At 40.1% G+C, this 15,027-nt stretch overlaps 1 protein-coding gene across 8 annotated transcripts in view; it reads left to right on the top strand.

Moving 5' to 3' along the window:
• LIMS1 (LIM zinc finger domain containing 1) overlaps positions 1-15,027 on the top strand; it is a 148,639-nt gene that overhangs the window by 123,841 nt on the left and 9,771 nt on the right. For 7 of the 8 annotated variants that reach the window (XM_003922765.3, XM_003922764.3, XM_074400318.1 and 4 more), the window contains exons 3-7: positions 9,650-9,716; positions 10,796-10,916; positions 11,358-11,507; positions 13,727-13,877; positions 14,645-14,737. In XM_003922765.3, coding sequence (XP_003922814.1) covers positions 9,650-9,716; positions 10,796-10,916; positions 11,358-11,507; positions 13,727-13,877; positions 14,645-14,737 — 582 coding nt within the window. Of the gene's footprint in view, positions 1-9,649; positions 9,717-10,795; positions 10,917-11,357; positions 11,518-13,726; positions 13,878-14,644; positions 14,738-15,027 lie in introns of those variants that run through there. The other variant, XM_074400325.1, reaches the window with a different exon arrangement.

The raw sequence follows: 15,027 nt of genomic DNA, 5'->3' as shown, positions 1-15,027 counted from the left end.
GGATGGGCAAATGACAGTTGTGAGGATGGACAGGAGTAGGAAAGGCCAGTGTCCAACAGCAGAAGAGAAGAGGGCGGGAGAGGAGCTCCAGAGGTATGAATGGAAGCATCAGGCATAGAGACCCCTACTGAGGCTATAGGTGGACTGTGATTAATTGGTGAGGAGAAGGAAAAGGAAATCCCTAGGTGCTAAGACAGCAAAAAGAGACAGGCTGTTTGCTGGTGGTAGTGGTGGTAAGCCATGACTCAATTTAGGTAAAGCGACCTGAGGGCCTACTTCCTGCTTCTACCTCGGCACCATGGAGGCCTGCCAGGACTGTGGCAAGGAAGGAGATGAGACTCCCAAGGCACATTGAAGGGAATCCTGGAAAGCTGGCTTAGAGGGAGCATTGATCTTCTCACTATATGAATCCCTTCTTTATCCCTCCCCCTTTTTTTCTCTCTCCTGTGGTCCAGAGAAGTTGAAATGTCTGATAACAGCAGATTTGCAACATGAAAGAGATTAGAACCTAGCTGGTCTCCTAATATTCAATACAGTATTCTTTCCCTTACATGTTCTTTTTAAACATAAGATATTTTTATTGAAATGGGCAATTATGACAAAGGCCTTAAGGAGAGGTTAGTCCAGGGGAGCAGTAGAGAAGAACTCGGAGAAAAAGATTCTTGTTTTCTCAAACATTTCCCTTATTTCCCTGGTTTGCTGTTTCCCCTGAGAGCGCCCTGGAGCTCCAACCCACCGTCACCTTCTTTCTTCCATTTTTCCTGAGACTTAATAATGAACATGATAGTTAAGCTACCTTCATTAAGCAGCACGACCACTTCCTGAGCATATGCTGCTGCATTTGGGCCTTGTCAGCTTCGAGGCGACTGGTGCTGAGTCAGAGGGAAAGGCTCAGAACAGCCTTGAGCAGCGAAGAATAAAGTGTGACTCATCTCATCCTGCCAACCCCTCACACTGGACTATAAATACCTCCCTGGGTGCTGTTATTCCAAAAGATGTGATGAATACCCAGAACTAGGCTATTCATGGGCTTAAGCTCTGTTGGGTCCTGAGGAAGATTACTATTTTGGCTACATTGTTTATCTTTCAAACCAGCCCAGGGATGTGTAAACCTGCATGTGGAGAATAGGAAATTTCTTTTTGGTTAAATGATATTAGAGAAAAAACTATCCAAGGCTGCTAACAAATGTGCATTTTCGGTTATATCCAACAATATGTTGTTTTCTACAAAAGGAAGATTAGAACTTACCTGGTTTACCTTCCATTTGGCACGACTGATGTGCTCCAGTCTTTGTATAATAACAATGCATCTTCCCCACTCTATATCTTTGTTGTTACTTTTGTCTCATTATCGAAACAACTTCTTTCCCTGATTTCCACAGCCTCTATTTTTTCTTTTCTCTAGAAGACCTAGTTATGAAGACTTACAGGTAGGTTTTGTACACTCACTTCCCCTTAAAAATGTGATTTACTTTATGGTGGAACTTCCTGTACTTTAAATTAAATGGGACATTCTTCCCTCTGGCCACAAAGGCCAGTCTAGAATGAGACCCTTGTTTTCTAACCACTGAAACCAGAACATATATCTGAAGATATGAGCACCAGTATTTCTGGCTCAATTACAATTTCTCTCTGTTTTTTTTTTTTTTTTTTTTTTTTTTTTCCTTTTTCTTAAGACAGGATCTGGCTCTGTTACCCAGGATGGAGTATAGTGGCATATTCACAGCTCACTGCAGCCTTGACCTCCTGGGCTCAAGCAGTCCTCCCACCTCAGCCTCCTTAGTAGCTGGACTACAGGTGCACACTACCACAGATAGCTAACTAATTTTTTTTTTTTTTTTTTTTTTTTTTTTTTTTTTTTTTTTTTTTTTTTTTTTGCAGAGACAGGGTCTTGTCATGTTGCCCAGGCTGGTCTCAAGCTCCTGAGCTCAAGTGATTAGATGTCATTTCCTCAAGGAAATACCCTTTCAACTCAGAGGCCCTAACATTAACTATAGTGGTTTCTGAATCTAACTTTGTGACATCCAGCATTATCTCCAGTAAAAGCAGTATCTTAATTTTCCTGTAAGAAAACACTTTTAGAAGTGAAGTAGAGCCAACAGTTAACAAGAGTGATTCAAGTCCAGGAAGTATTGCAGAGTGGGTTGAACTGAACCAAGGACTAGGGATCTGGTCTGCAGCTGATCAACCCTGACTTAGTACATGCTTAGGTCTGGGTTCTTTGTTGGTGCCTCACATTTCTCTCTCCTTAGTTTGGGTTTCACAAATGTATCCCTTTTTTCCCCATCACAAAATGCATTAACAGGAAAGACCCATTTATGATGAGTAATTTTGTAGCAAGATGTCTTACAAAGAGGTTTGTTTTGTTTTTGAGATGGAGTCTCTGTCACCGAGGCAGGAATGCAGTGGTGTGGTCTCGGCTCACTGCAACCTCCACTTCCTGAGTTCAAGCAATTCTCTGCCTCAGCCTTCGGAATAGCTGTTATTACAGGTGCCCGCCACCATGCCTGGCTAATTTTTATATTTTTAGTAGAGACAAAGTTTCATCATCTTGACTAGGCTGGTCTTGAACTCCTGACCTGGTGATTCACCCACCTCAGCTTCCCAATGCTGGATTTACAGGTGTGAGCCACTGCGCCCGGCCAACAAAGAGGTTTTTTCACTCATTTCCTCTGATTATTCAGGAAGGCAGAAATTGAGAATGGAAGACATTTCCAACCAGTACATCTGCTTATCTGTGGGTCCACTCACTTCAGGTCAGTTTATGACAAACCGGTATAAAGAACCAAATGAAGATTTGCAACTTTACACTTTACTGGAAATGAGACTTTGACCTGAGCTTCCTGTTCTGACCTTACTTGAAAGCACCTCTGAATAATTCTGTTTTTTCCCCCTAGAGGGAATATTTACAGAACTCTGAAACTTAAAACACTTAAAAACAAAGACATTCTTGGAGTTCATTTTCTCCCACACAGAGCGACCCATTTCCACAGGTGGTGGAACCTCAGAGTTTTTAAGGCATTTTGTTTATAAATACTACTAATTTGGACCATAGTATTTCTAATAGGCTTATTGTATTCCTTATTTAAATTAGTTCTGGGATGTAATGTGTAGTTACCTAGAACGGCTGTATTTATAGAAGTTTGATTCTTCCCAATTTATGATTTTTGATTTTTAAAAAATTTTAAATCCTAGAGTTTTACTTTGGATCAACTCTGACCTTTCTCTCAGGCTCAAAAGTTGAGTTATACTATGTTGGATCATTTCTACACAGTGTAGAAAAGAGGCAGCTCTACCAGTTTTCCACCTGGAATTAACAGTAGTCCACGTTACAACACTGGAGAAGCATAGCTCAGAGTGCCAGGGATTTGCAGGATGAATGGTGGCAAGGAGATCTGTTTCTAAGTCCTCCTATGCTGGTTTTAAAGGACTGAGTTTCTAGATCTTTTTCTCTTTGCCTGAAAACATACTTATATTCATACTTATATAAAGTACTTCTCCCACATTGCAAAAGAAAGAAATCTCAAATCTCAGTACCATGAATTGCTCCAGGATACCCATCAAAAATGACTAGTTAGGGAGTGCTGAAACCCATAAGGCTTAGTCTTTCCCTACCTTATGTATTTTCTTGGTTTGACTTTAGGAACTGTGTTAGATGTTCTGTATTCAGGTACAGATATGTATGTCCCTTAACCACAGGAAAATGTCTCAGAAAGGTGTCATTAGGTGAGTTTATTGTTGTGCAAACATCAGAGAATGTACTTAGCAAACCTAAATGTCATAGCCTATGACACATCTAGTCTATATGGTATGGCCTATTACTCCTAGGCTACAAGCCTGTACAGCATGTTACTACACAGAATACTGCAGGCAATTGTAACACCATGGTGAGTATTTGTGTATCTAAAAGTATCCAAACATAGAAAAAGTACAGTAAATATACCCTATACCATGGTAGTATATATGGTCCATTTTTGACAGAAATGTTATCCAGCGCATGACTGTATATGCTGAATTTAGAGATGTAGACAGTAGTCACAATAGCTGTTCTTTTTTTTTTCTTTTTTTTTTTTTTTTTTTTTTTGAGATGGAGTCCTGCCCAGGCTGGAGTGTAGTGGCGCCATCTCGGCTCACTGCAATCTCTACTTCCTGGGTTCAAGCAATTCTCCTGCCTTAGCCTCCTGAGTAGCTGAGATTACACGCACATACTACCATGCCCAGCTAATTTTTGTGTTTTTAGTAGATATGGGGTTTCACTATGTTGGTGAGGCTGGTCTCAAACTCTTGACCTCATGATCCACCCACCTCGGCCTCCCAAAGTGCTGGGATTACTGGCGTGAACCACTGTGACTGGCCAACAGCTCTCCTTTTAGAACTTAAGTCTTTTTCATCCCCTGACTAATTTCAAAAGAATTCATCTTTTTTAAGGGAAATCTCTGGGAGAGCAAAGCAAAGAGCATTGGTAAGAAATTGTGAATGAGGTGGATAAAAAACAAACCATTTTTCCTCTGCTTGCACACCACAACAATCAACACAGACGTTCTTCTGTGACTAAATATATGGGAATTTTTCCCCACATGCCAAGCAAGCAATCAGTTCTGCAGTAGACACCAGCTGGGCATCCTCCAATTCAATTCCCACACTATCTACCTGGAGATAGCCTCAGTTTCCACAGGGCGGGATTGAGGGGTCAGCCCCAGGACTGTCTTCTTCTGATGCCAACTGAAAGCCCTAGATTGCTTTACCTGCACTTCTGACTGACATGCTCTACAAGTTGGGAATCCTACAGCCCCCTCTTCTGGTTCTGTTAATTTTCTCTAGAGCAGCCCACAGAGCTCAGGAAAACACGTTTACTGGTTTATTATTAGTATTTTGTTTGTTTTCAGACAGGGTCAAGCTCTGTCACCTCGACTGGAGTGCAGTGGAACGATCACAGCTCACTGCAGCCTCCATCTCATGGACTCAAGCAGTCTTCCTGCCTCAGCCTCCCCAGTAGCTGGGACTATAGGCACATGCCATCACTCCTGGCTCTACCAGTTTATTATAAACAATATTACCAGCCAGGCATTGTGAAGCACACCTGTAATCCCAGCACTTTGAGAGACTCAAGTGAGAGGATGGCTTGAAGCCAGGAGTTCAGACCAGCCTGGACAACAGTCAGATCCTGTCTCTACAAAAAATAACAAAATTAGCCGGGCATGATGGCGCACATGGTCCCAGCTACTAGGGAGGCTGAGCTGGGAGGATTATTTGAATCCAGGAGTTGGAGGCTACAGTAAGCTATAATCACGCTACTGTACTCCAGCCTGAACAACAAGGCAAGACCCTGTTTCTGAAAAAACGGAAAAATAAAAATAAACGTTAAGAAAGGATATTACAAATGATACAGATGAAGAGATACATAGAGTGAGGTATAGGGGAAGGTGCGCAGAGCTTCCACCCCTTCTCTGAACCTTGTCCTTTTAAATTTTTATGGAGGCCTCATTATGTAGGCGTGATTAATTAAACACTTGGCAATTGGTGATCAACTTAACTTTCAGCTCCTCTTTGCCTTCCTGGAGGCTGGAAGGTGGGGTTGAAAATCCCAGCCATCTAATTGTGCCTTGGTCTTTCTGGTAACCAGCCCCATCCCAAATCTGCTTAGGGGCGGCCAATCACTGGCCACCTCATTAGCATACAAAAAGACGTCACTTTTAAGATTCCAAGGATTTTAGGAGCTGTATGCCAGGAAACTGGGAGGAAGACCAAATATGTATTTCACAATACCACAGCGAGGGTATGCCATGAGCTAGAACAAACAGACCAAAGCAGTATAGCTTCTTTTGACTCTTGGGAGGCCCTGAGAGGTTGAGCAACTTGCCCAAGGCCACACAATGAGTCTTTCAGCCAGATTTTGAAGTCAGGCAGTCTGGATCCACGGTCAGTGTTCTTGACTCCTACCTGTCTTGTTAAAAGATGTTTCCAAATTACAGTTAATCCTAATTTTATGTTGTTTTATACAATGATTATATTTTCAGCCTTCTAAAAAATATATATTTAAACTGCTGGGCAACTTTTTTGTGTTTTTATGCAGTATACATCTTTCTCTTTCATTAAATACAGACTAAAAGTTGATCATTTCTAACTAAATTAATGGAGTTATTTCTGAGATTTTACACAGTTGCCTCATGGTATCCACAAAGGATTGGTTCCAGGACATCCCCTCCACCCTACTCCCACCTGACCCTCAGAGTTTACCAAAATCTTTGAATGCTCAAGTCCCTGATATAAAATGGTATACTTAATGTCCATATAACCTATACACATCCTCCTGTATACTTTTCATCATCTCTAGATTACTTATAATAGCTAATAAAGTATAAATGCTATGTAAATAGTTATTATACTGTGTTTTAAAATTTGTATTCTTTTTATTTTTGTATTGCTATTTTTTATTGTTTGGGGTTTTTTCCCCACATATTTTTTTATCCTTGGTTGATTGAATTCAAGGATGCAGACCCAGAAGATACAGAAGGCTATTTGGTAGTTGTTTTGATTTTTTGTTTTTAATTGACATAATAATTACACATGTGGGGCACAGTGTGACGTTTCAATACATGTATACATTGTGTAAAAATCAAATCAGAGTGTTTAACATATCTATCACCTCATACATCTATACTTTCTTTGTAGTAAGAACATTCAAAATGCCTCTTTTCTAGGTATTTTGAAATATTTTGAAATGCAATATTATTAACCATAGTCACCCTACTGTGCAATAGAACACTGGAACTTATTCCTCCTCACTATAACTTTGTACCCGTTGACCATCTTCTCCCCATCTCCTCCACTCCATTCTCCCCAGCCTCTGGCAACCTCTGTTTTACTATTTCTGTGAAGTCAACCTCTTTAGATTCTACATATGAGTGAGATCATGTAGTATTTGTCCTTCTGTGCTTATTTCACTTAATGTAATGTCCTACAGGTTCATACATACTGCCACAGATGATAACACCTCATTCTTTTTTATAGCTGAAGAATACTCCACTGAGTATATATGTGCCATGTTTTCTTTATCCATTTATCTGTTGATGGACAGTTAGTTAGGTTGCTTCCAAATCTTGGCTTTTGTGAATAGTGCTGCAGTAAACATGGGAGTGCAGATATTTCTTTCACATACTGATTTCATTTCCTTTGGATATATTCCCACTAGTGAGATTGCTGGATCATATGGTACTTCTGTTAATTACTGCTAAAAGCTAAACGTCAGATTTTTATACATATGGATAGCATACATTTATCAGAAATATGTTGCACTTCATAAATACTTGTAATTTTGGCTGCATATTGCAATGTAGTATGACCGAGTATTGAGTAATAGCATATCAATTTATTTTCTGTTAATAAACTTTAAAAACCAGATACATTAAGCTGGGCAAGGTATTGTGTGCCTGTAATCCCAGATTTTCAAGAGGCTGATGTAGGAGGATCACTTGAGCCCAAGAGTTCAAGACAAGCTTGAACAACATAGCAAGACCTAATCTAAAAACAAAAAGATACATTAAATATATTACAGCTTATTCATTTGAATTAAAAAGTAAAAGCTGGACATAGTGGCTCACGCCTGTAATCCTATTACTTTGGGAGGCTGAGGCAGGCAGATCACTTGAGGTCAGGAGTTCCAGAACAGCCTGAACAACTTCGTGAAACCCCATCTCTATTAAAAATACAAAAATTAGCTGGATGCAGTGGCAGGTGCCTGTAATCCCAGCTACTCAGGAGGCTGAGGCAAGAGAATTGCTTGAACCCAAGAGGCAGAGGTTGCAGTGAGCCGAGACTGTGCCACCGTACTCCAGCCTGGGCAACAGAGTGAGACTCTGAGAAAAAGAGTGTTTTTTCTAGGAGAAAACATGCTTTGGCTGGTTCAACAATAAGAACTGACTTATCATCCAATTCTGCCTTGTTCTTTCTGGTAACCAGCCCCATCCTAAATCTGCTTAGGGGCTGTCAGTCACTGGTCACCCCATTAGCATACAAAAAGATGTCACTTTTAAGATCCCAAGGATTTTAGGAGCTGTATGCCAGGAAACTGAGAGGAAGACCAAATACGTATTTCACAGTATCACAGTGGTAGATGCATTAATCAATGGTGGATATGTTCACTAAATTGGATGAATAAATCTGTAGCCATAAATTGTGAACACTGAGTTGACAACTGATACATCATTAAGAATGAATTTTGATAATTAAACAGTGTGTGACTTTGGCATATAACTTGTAAGAAGCTCAAAAATTCAAGGGGAGATAGACATTACTGTAATAATTCTCAGCTGAGAGCGGTGGCTCATGCCTGTAATCCCTTTGGGAGGCCAAAGTGGGTGGATCATGAGGTCAAGAGATCGAGACCATCCTGGCCAACATGGTGAAACCCCGTCTCTACCAAAAATAGAAAAATCAGCTGGGCATGGTGACATGCACCTATAATCCCAGCTACTCAGGAGGCTGAGGCAGGAGAATTGCTTGAAACCAGGATGCGGAAGTTGCAGTGAGCCAAGATTACGCCACTGCACTCCAGCCTGGCAACAGAGCAAGAAAAGAGAAAAAAAAAAATTCTCACAACTTAGTAATGTGAAAAACATTTCTTAGCATTTATATATTTAAAATAAAGCAACATCCAAAATAGAAAATAGACCTAGAATTAATATTGAACCTGATTCTTCTAGTGGAAAGCCATATTTATGCATGAGATACATTAAATAATTGTGGGAGGAAAGAGCAGCCCTACTTATACCACTATCACTAAGATAGGCTTTTCAAGTAAACAAATAGTATAACAAAATTAATCTTTATGTCTTGTTTGTCCTGTACTAATCATTGTAATGATAATACAGAAGAAAATGAATGTTAACCTTTACAGCCTTATGGATTCAGAAGTTAAAGCACATTTTAAAATTTCATGTTATATATATTTTGATTGCAGAAAAGTATGGTAGGGTGATTAAATACAAGTACAAAAAAAATCTAGGATAAAATTGGAGGAAATGAAATGAAAACAGTTTAAGAAATGAAGGATGTAAAAATCCTAACTGTTAAAATAATGTTTTTAAATGGATTTTGATCATTTAAAACTGTGTTAGGGCTGAGCGTACTGGCTCACGCCTGTGGCCCCAGTGCTTTGAGAGGCCAAGGTAGAAGAATTGCTTTGGGCCAGGATTTCAAGACCAGCCTGGGCAGTATAGCAAGACTCCTATTTTTTAATAGAATAAAATAAAATACAGTGTGCTAGATACCGACCTAAAAAATGTGGGAGGTGAGTTGTATGTATGTGCATACTTTCTGGAGAGAGAGATGGTCCATAGCTTTCATCAGATTCATTAAAGGCAGGGTATGTGAGCCAGGAATCAGTTCAGAACAGTTAGAAGCCAGGTCACCGGTCCCTGGTGTAATATTGAGTCTAGCCTCAGCTTGTTCCATATGTCTTTTCTGTACCAACATGTAGAGGTATGGTAGGTACAAAAGTGTATCTGCTTTTTAAAATCATGGTAGAGTTATAAATTCTTAGGGCAGAACTCTTAGTTCAGAAACATCTTTCCTGTATATCTCCATCAAGTAATTATATTCCTTCTGTGATTGTTTTGTGTATGTAAGTTGGTGGTACCCTCTCTTTCAGTTTGAAGGAAGAAAGTACTGTGAACATGACTTTCAGATGCTCTTTGCCCCTTGCTGTCATCAGTGTGGTAAGTTTTACTGCTAAATGTCAAGTAAAAAGTAAGTTTCCGGCCACATGCGGTGGCTCACACCTGTAATCCCAGCACTTTGGGAGGTGGAGGTGGGAGGATCACCTGAGGTCAGGAGTTTGAGACCAGTCTGGCCAACATGGGAAAACCCTGTCTCTACTAAAACTACAAAACTTAGTTGGGCATGGTGGCAGGTGCCAATAATCCCAGCTATCCATGAAGCTGAGGCAGAGGAATTGCTTGAACACAGCGGGTAGAGGCTGCAGTGAGCTGAGACCGTACCGTTTCACTCCAGCCTAGGCAACAGAGCAAAACTTCCATCTTGTCCAGGGGAGGACAAGTAAGTTTCCAAATTACTTCAGTCATTTCACACTGGTAAAGTATCAATGGTAAAAATGGTTTTTGGTGCTCATTATGAATAACTCTTGGATACTTCATCAGTCCTCTTCCCTATTGTTAATATATAACAAGCTGGAGAAATATCAAAACCAGAGATAATTGATTTTTAAGGACATTTAGGGTAGAGGTATTTCAGGATGAACTAGGACTCCTATCAGTTGGCATTTGGGAGCATTCTTTTCCTGTGTTAACACAACCATTATCTACTTGCTTTTGGTTTTGCCAGGAAAGAGGCAGGGAAGACATCAGTGAGGTACGTGAGATGCTTAGGGATGCTTCAGCACTGCTTGCATGGCGCATAAGTGATTAACTTGCTTGCATATTAGCCACTTCACTGGTTGTTAATAGCTCTGCTAGGTTTCCAGAGATGGAAGAAACTGAGTAGAATGTTCTAAAGGTTTAATGAAAGAATAAAGTAAGTATGGGTTATAAGAAACTGCTGTAGATTTCAGTTGTCTATGCTGACAATGACCAGAAATAACCAAAAGGCATTCAAGAGAGCCCAGTTTGGAAAGGAAAGCTATATTCAGAGAAGACAGAACAGCCCAAAAATGTGGCAACTGAATCAAAAACAAAGACTCAGATGAAATAAAAATCTTTTTTCTAATGAGCTTACCATGGTACACACATAAATAAAAAGTTCCTCTATGGAACATCCTTTGTGTGTTGCTTTCCCACAGGTGAATTCATCATTGGCCGAGTTATCAAAGCCATGAATAACAGCTGGCATCCGGAGTGCTTCCGCTGTGACCTCTGCCAGGAAGTTCTGGCAGATATCGGGTTTGTCAAGAATGCTGGGAGGTAGGTGGATTTTCATTCTTGTCAGATGTGGGTGAATAATGTGACTGTGACAAGCTCATGTGTATTCTCCATGTGGGATGTAAGGCAGTTCTTTTAGGACACCGAATTGAAGGCATGGGAACTCAAGACACTTCAGTGTGTTGACTGAATGTTGCTGCTGGGAGTGGACCCTTGTGTTGCTATGCACAGGGCATAACGGCTCCACGCATGGCTGAACTACCAGCGGGGGATGTACATAGATGGAGTTTCTTAAAGATCAGTCAGATAGTGGGGTTGGAACACATTTTCCATGTAGCTTGATTCTGCTCTGTTAAAAAGCAGAGGAGTGATTTTTTTAAAAAAGAAATTGTTTAATTTCTTTTCAGAGATAAGGGAAGCATGTTTATTTTTAACCATTAGAAAGAACCTAAAATTTTAAATTTAAGTTTTGGCTCCGTTTAGACACCTGTGTCGCCCCTGTCATAATCGTGAGAAAGCCAGAGGCCTTGGGAAATACATCTGCCAGAAATGCCATGCCATCATCGATGAGCAGCCTCTGATATTCAAGAATGACCCCTACCATCCAGATCATTTCAACTGCGCCAACTGCGGGTATTGGGATGTTTCTTTTTTATTACACAGGCAGTGGGAAGGAAAGATTACTTTTATCTATATTTCTGTTACTCTAGCAAACCAAATTGTTTTTCTCCAATTTTTAGTCTAGAAAATGTTAAAACTATAGAAGTGTCAAGAGAATGATATAATGAAATCTGTGTACCCTTAATTTTATTTCACCATTTAACATGTTATCATGCTTGTGTGTGTGTACAATACACGTTCTTGTTTCACCCTCCCATGTATGTGTGTACATGTGCATGTACACACATACCTCTAAAATTTCTCATGACTCAGAATACGTCTCCTGAGAATAAAGGCATTTTCCTGTGGAACTACAATACTTTAAGAAAAAAAATTTTTTTTAAATTTTTTTCTTGAGACAGGATCTCACTGTATCACCCAGGCCGTAGTGTAGTGGGCAGTCATTGCTCACTGCAGCTTCAACCTCCTGGGCTCAAGCAATCCTCCCACCTCATCCTCCAGGGTAGCTAGGACAACAGGCACATGCCACCCTTCCCGACTAATTTTTTTGAATTTTTTGTAGAGATGGAGTCTTCCCATGTTGCCCAGGCTGATCTCGAACTCCTGAGCTCAAGCAATCCACCCATCTCAGCCTCCCTAAGTGCTGGGATTACAGGCATGAGCCACTGCACCTGGCCAGAATCACAGTAGTCTTACCATACCTAAGCAAATTAGCAATAATCTTATAGTATCAACTATCAGTCTATATTAAAATACCCCCAATATCCCCAGAACTATTTGTCATCACTGTTTTTCCAATAGAAGTTCCAAAAATACCTCAAAGAAAGGTCTTATCTCTGTACATGCATTACTTTTACAGTTGTAATAATTAGGTATTATCTTAAAATATGTTGTTATATTTAATTTGGCTTGGTTTACATCTAAAAGAAATACATTTAATTTTCAGTCTTCAAAAAGTTATGATAAATTGTTGGGCTATGAATTTTCTAAATTAGTATAAAAATTTAGTGGATAAAGATTATTTACTGTAGTTAATGTGAACTTACATGCTAAATTATAGTAGGGATGGAGAAGAAACATTAATATTAATATTAAATATTAAGGCTAAATATTAAGAAAACTGTTGGTGGTATAAGTTAAGCCATTTCATCTTTGGTGATTGAATTATCAGTTTGTGCCGTATCTCATTTTCTTGCCTGTCCTTCCTCTTGGGGGATTCTCCTCTGTCCACTTTTCCTATAGAATTACTTCAAAGGGGTGAAATTCAAACAAGTCCATTTGACTAACTGGAACCATCTCTGACCAAATGTTTATTGATGCAGGAGACTGAAAATAATATTTGAGTATTTGGAGAAGGAAAATTCTGGGCATGTGTTTGTGAAAATAAACCTAAACCTATTAACCTATAGCTCTTTTCAACAGCTTGTGACAATTTAAATAATTGTTAGTAAATGAAACTAGTCTGTCAACTTCTCAGTTTGCTTGGAAAGCTAGTGTCTTAGTCTCTTTTACGTGCCTATAACAGAATACCACAAACTGGATAATTTGTAACAAACAGAAATTTATTTGGCTTATGGTTCTGGAGGCTGGGAAGTCCAAGATTAAGGGGCTGGCATCTAGTGAGGACCTTCTTGCTGCATCATAACATGGCAAAGGGCATCACACAGGGGGTGGGAGGAGAGGGAAAGGGAGGAAGAGAAGGAAGGAAGCTGAACTCGTCCTTTTATAAGGAACCCACCCCCTCATTAACAGCATTAATCCATCCATGAGGGTAGAGTCTTCATAATTTAATCACCCCTTAGAGTCCCTACCTCCTGACACCTGCATTGGGGATCATGCACTTTGGGGGACACATTCACACCATAGCAGGTAGTATTACTGAGTCTACCCTCAGCACTGTGATTATTCCCTATACCTTTTAAAGGAAGACAAATGGACTAAAATGTAACGTGACTATATAAGAAGGAAATGATGAATATGACTGGGGTGGTGGTATATATCTAACCTAGTCTTGCATCCTATCCTTTTAAGATACAGATGTTTTGGTAGGAATCTGAAACCTATTCGGGCCTATTAATTCAGGTTACTCTGATCACCTCTAAAGACAGAAGAAGAAAGTTGCAGGGATTGGCATAGTAATATCTTTAAAAACCTTTTAAAATTTTGGCTGGCCCCATCGGTTGGCTGTTTTTCTCTCTTAGTATTAAGCTGGGTGTCTTTCTCACGGACAGGAAGGAGCTGACTGCCGATGCACGGGAACTCAAAGGGGAGCTGTACTGCCTTCCATGCCATGATAAAATGGGGGTCCCCATCTGCGGTGCTTGCCGACGGCCCATTGAAGGGCGCGTGGTGAACGCCATGGGCAAGCAGTGGCATGTGGAGGTAAGTTCAGAGTAACCAATCGTTTCAAACTTCCATGATTCAGCGGTAATCAATCCTTTCAAATCTCTGTGATTTAGGGGTAACCAATACTTTCAACTCTCCATGATTCAGGTGTCCTGGCAAGATTTAGGAGATTCTAAAGCAGGCATCCCCAAACTACGGCCCGCGGGCCGCGTGCGACCCCCTGAGGCCATTTATCCGGCCCCCCGCCGCACTTCAGGAAGGGGCACCTCTTTCATCGGTGGTCAGTGAGAAGAGCACAGTATGTGGCGGCCCTCCAACGGTCTGAAGGACAGTGAACTGGCCCCCTGTGTAAAAAGTTTGGGGACGCCTGTTCTAAAGGTTAAACATGGACATTTTAAAGACAACTGACTTGCTGATGGTTAAGAATATAGAATGTATACTGCTTTTGTGAATGTCTCAGTAATGATACAGGATGTGGACTTTTGCTCCTAAAGCCTTCTTGAAGCAGGAAGTTCCATGGCCTGTATCCAGCAGCAGCTCCTCATTTATAGGTGCTACTGGGGTGCTCATCTCTTTGCTCTTTTTGGGCTATTTTAATAGGCTGTGTCTTAAAGTAACCTGTCAAAGACAGACACATGAATTAAAATGCAAAAGTATTGTATTAGGGAGCTACCTATGGCCAAATCAAATGACTGTCTCAAAGGTTTATTCATCTTCTCTGAAGATAGGTTAACTCTGTGGTTTATTTTATTAGATATAAAATATGGCAAATCAAAAATGACCATTGGAATATTTTTTTTCAGCATTTTGTTTGCGCCAAGTGTGAGAAACCCTTCCTTGGACATCGCCATTATGAGAGGAAAGGCCTGGCATATTGTGAAACCCACTATAACCAGGTATTGACCTTAGTCACTGGATGCTAGATAGACTTTTATGAACTTAAGCTTATCAGTAGTTTAGCTACAAGGAAATCTCTTGGAAGATGTACATTGTTCAGGAGAGATTTGTTTTTAACTATTTAGGAAATAATTTCAGACTCAGAAGCTAACTATAAAATAAAAAATAAAAAGAATACCTGTATGCCTTTCATTCAAGTCTACTGTTTGCTTTATCATTTCCTGTGCTCAGTCTTGCTGTGTAAAACACATACTTACATAAATATTATACACAAATATGATGGCTGTTT

This window comes from Saimiri boliviensis, chromosome 1, assembly GCF_048565385.1.
Source record: "Saimiri boliviensis isolate mSaiBol1 chromosome 1, mSaiBol1.pri, whole genome shotgun sequence".
NCBI lineage: Eukaryota > Metazoa > Chordata > Mammalia > Primates > Cebidae > Saimiri > Saimiri boliviensis.
The sequence above is the reverse complement of the archived record's forward strand: the minus strand, read 5'-3'. Positions and strand labels throughout refer to the sequence as shown.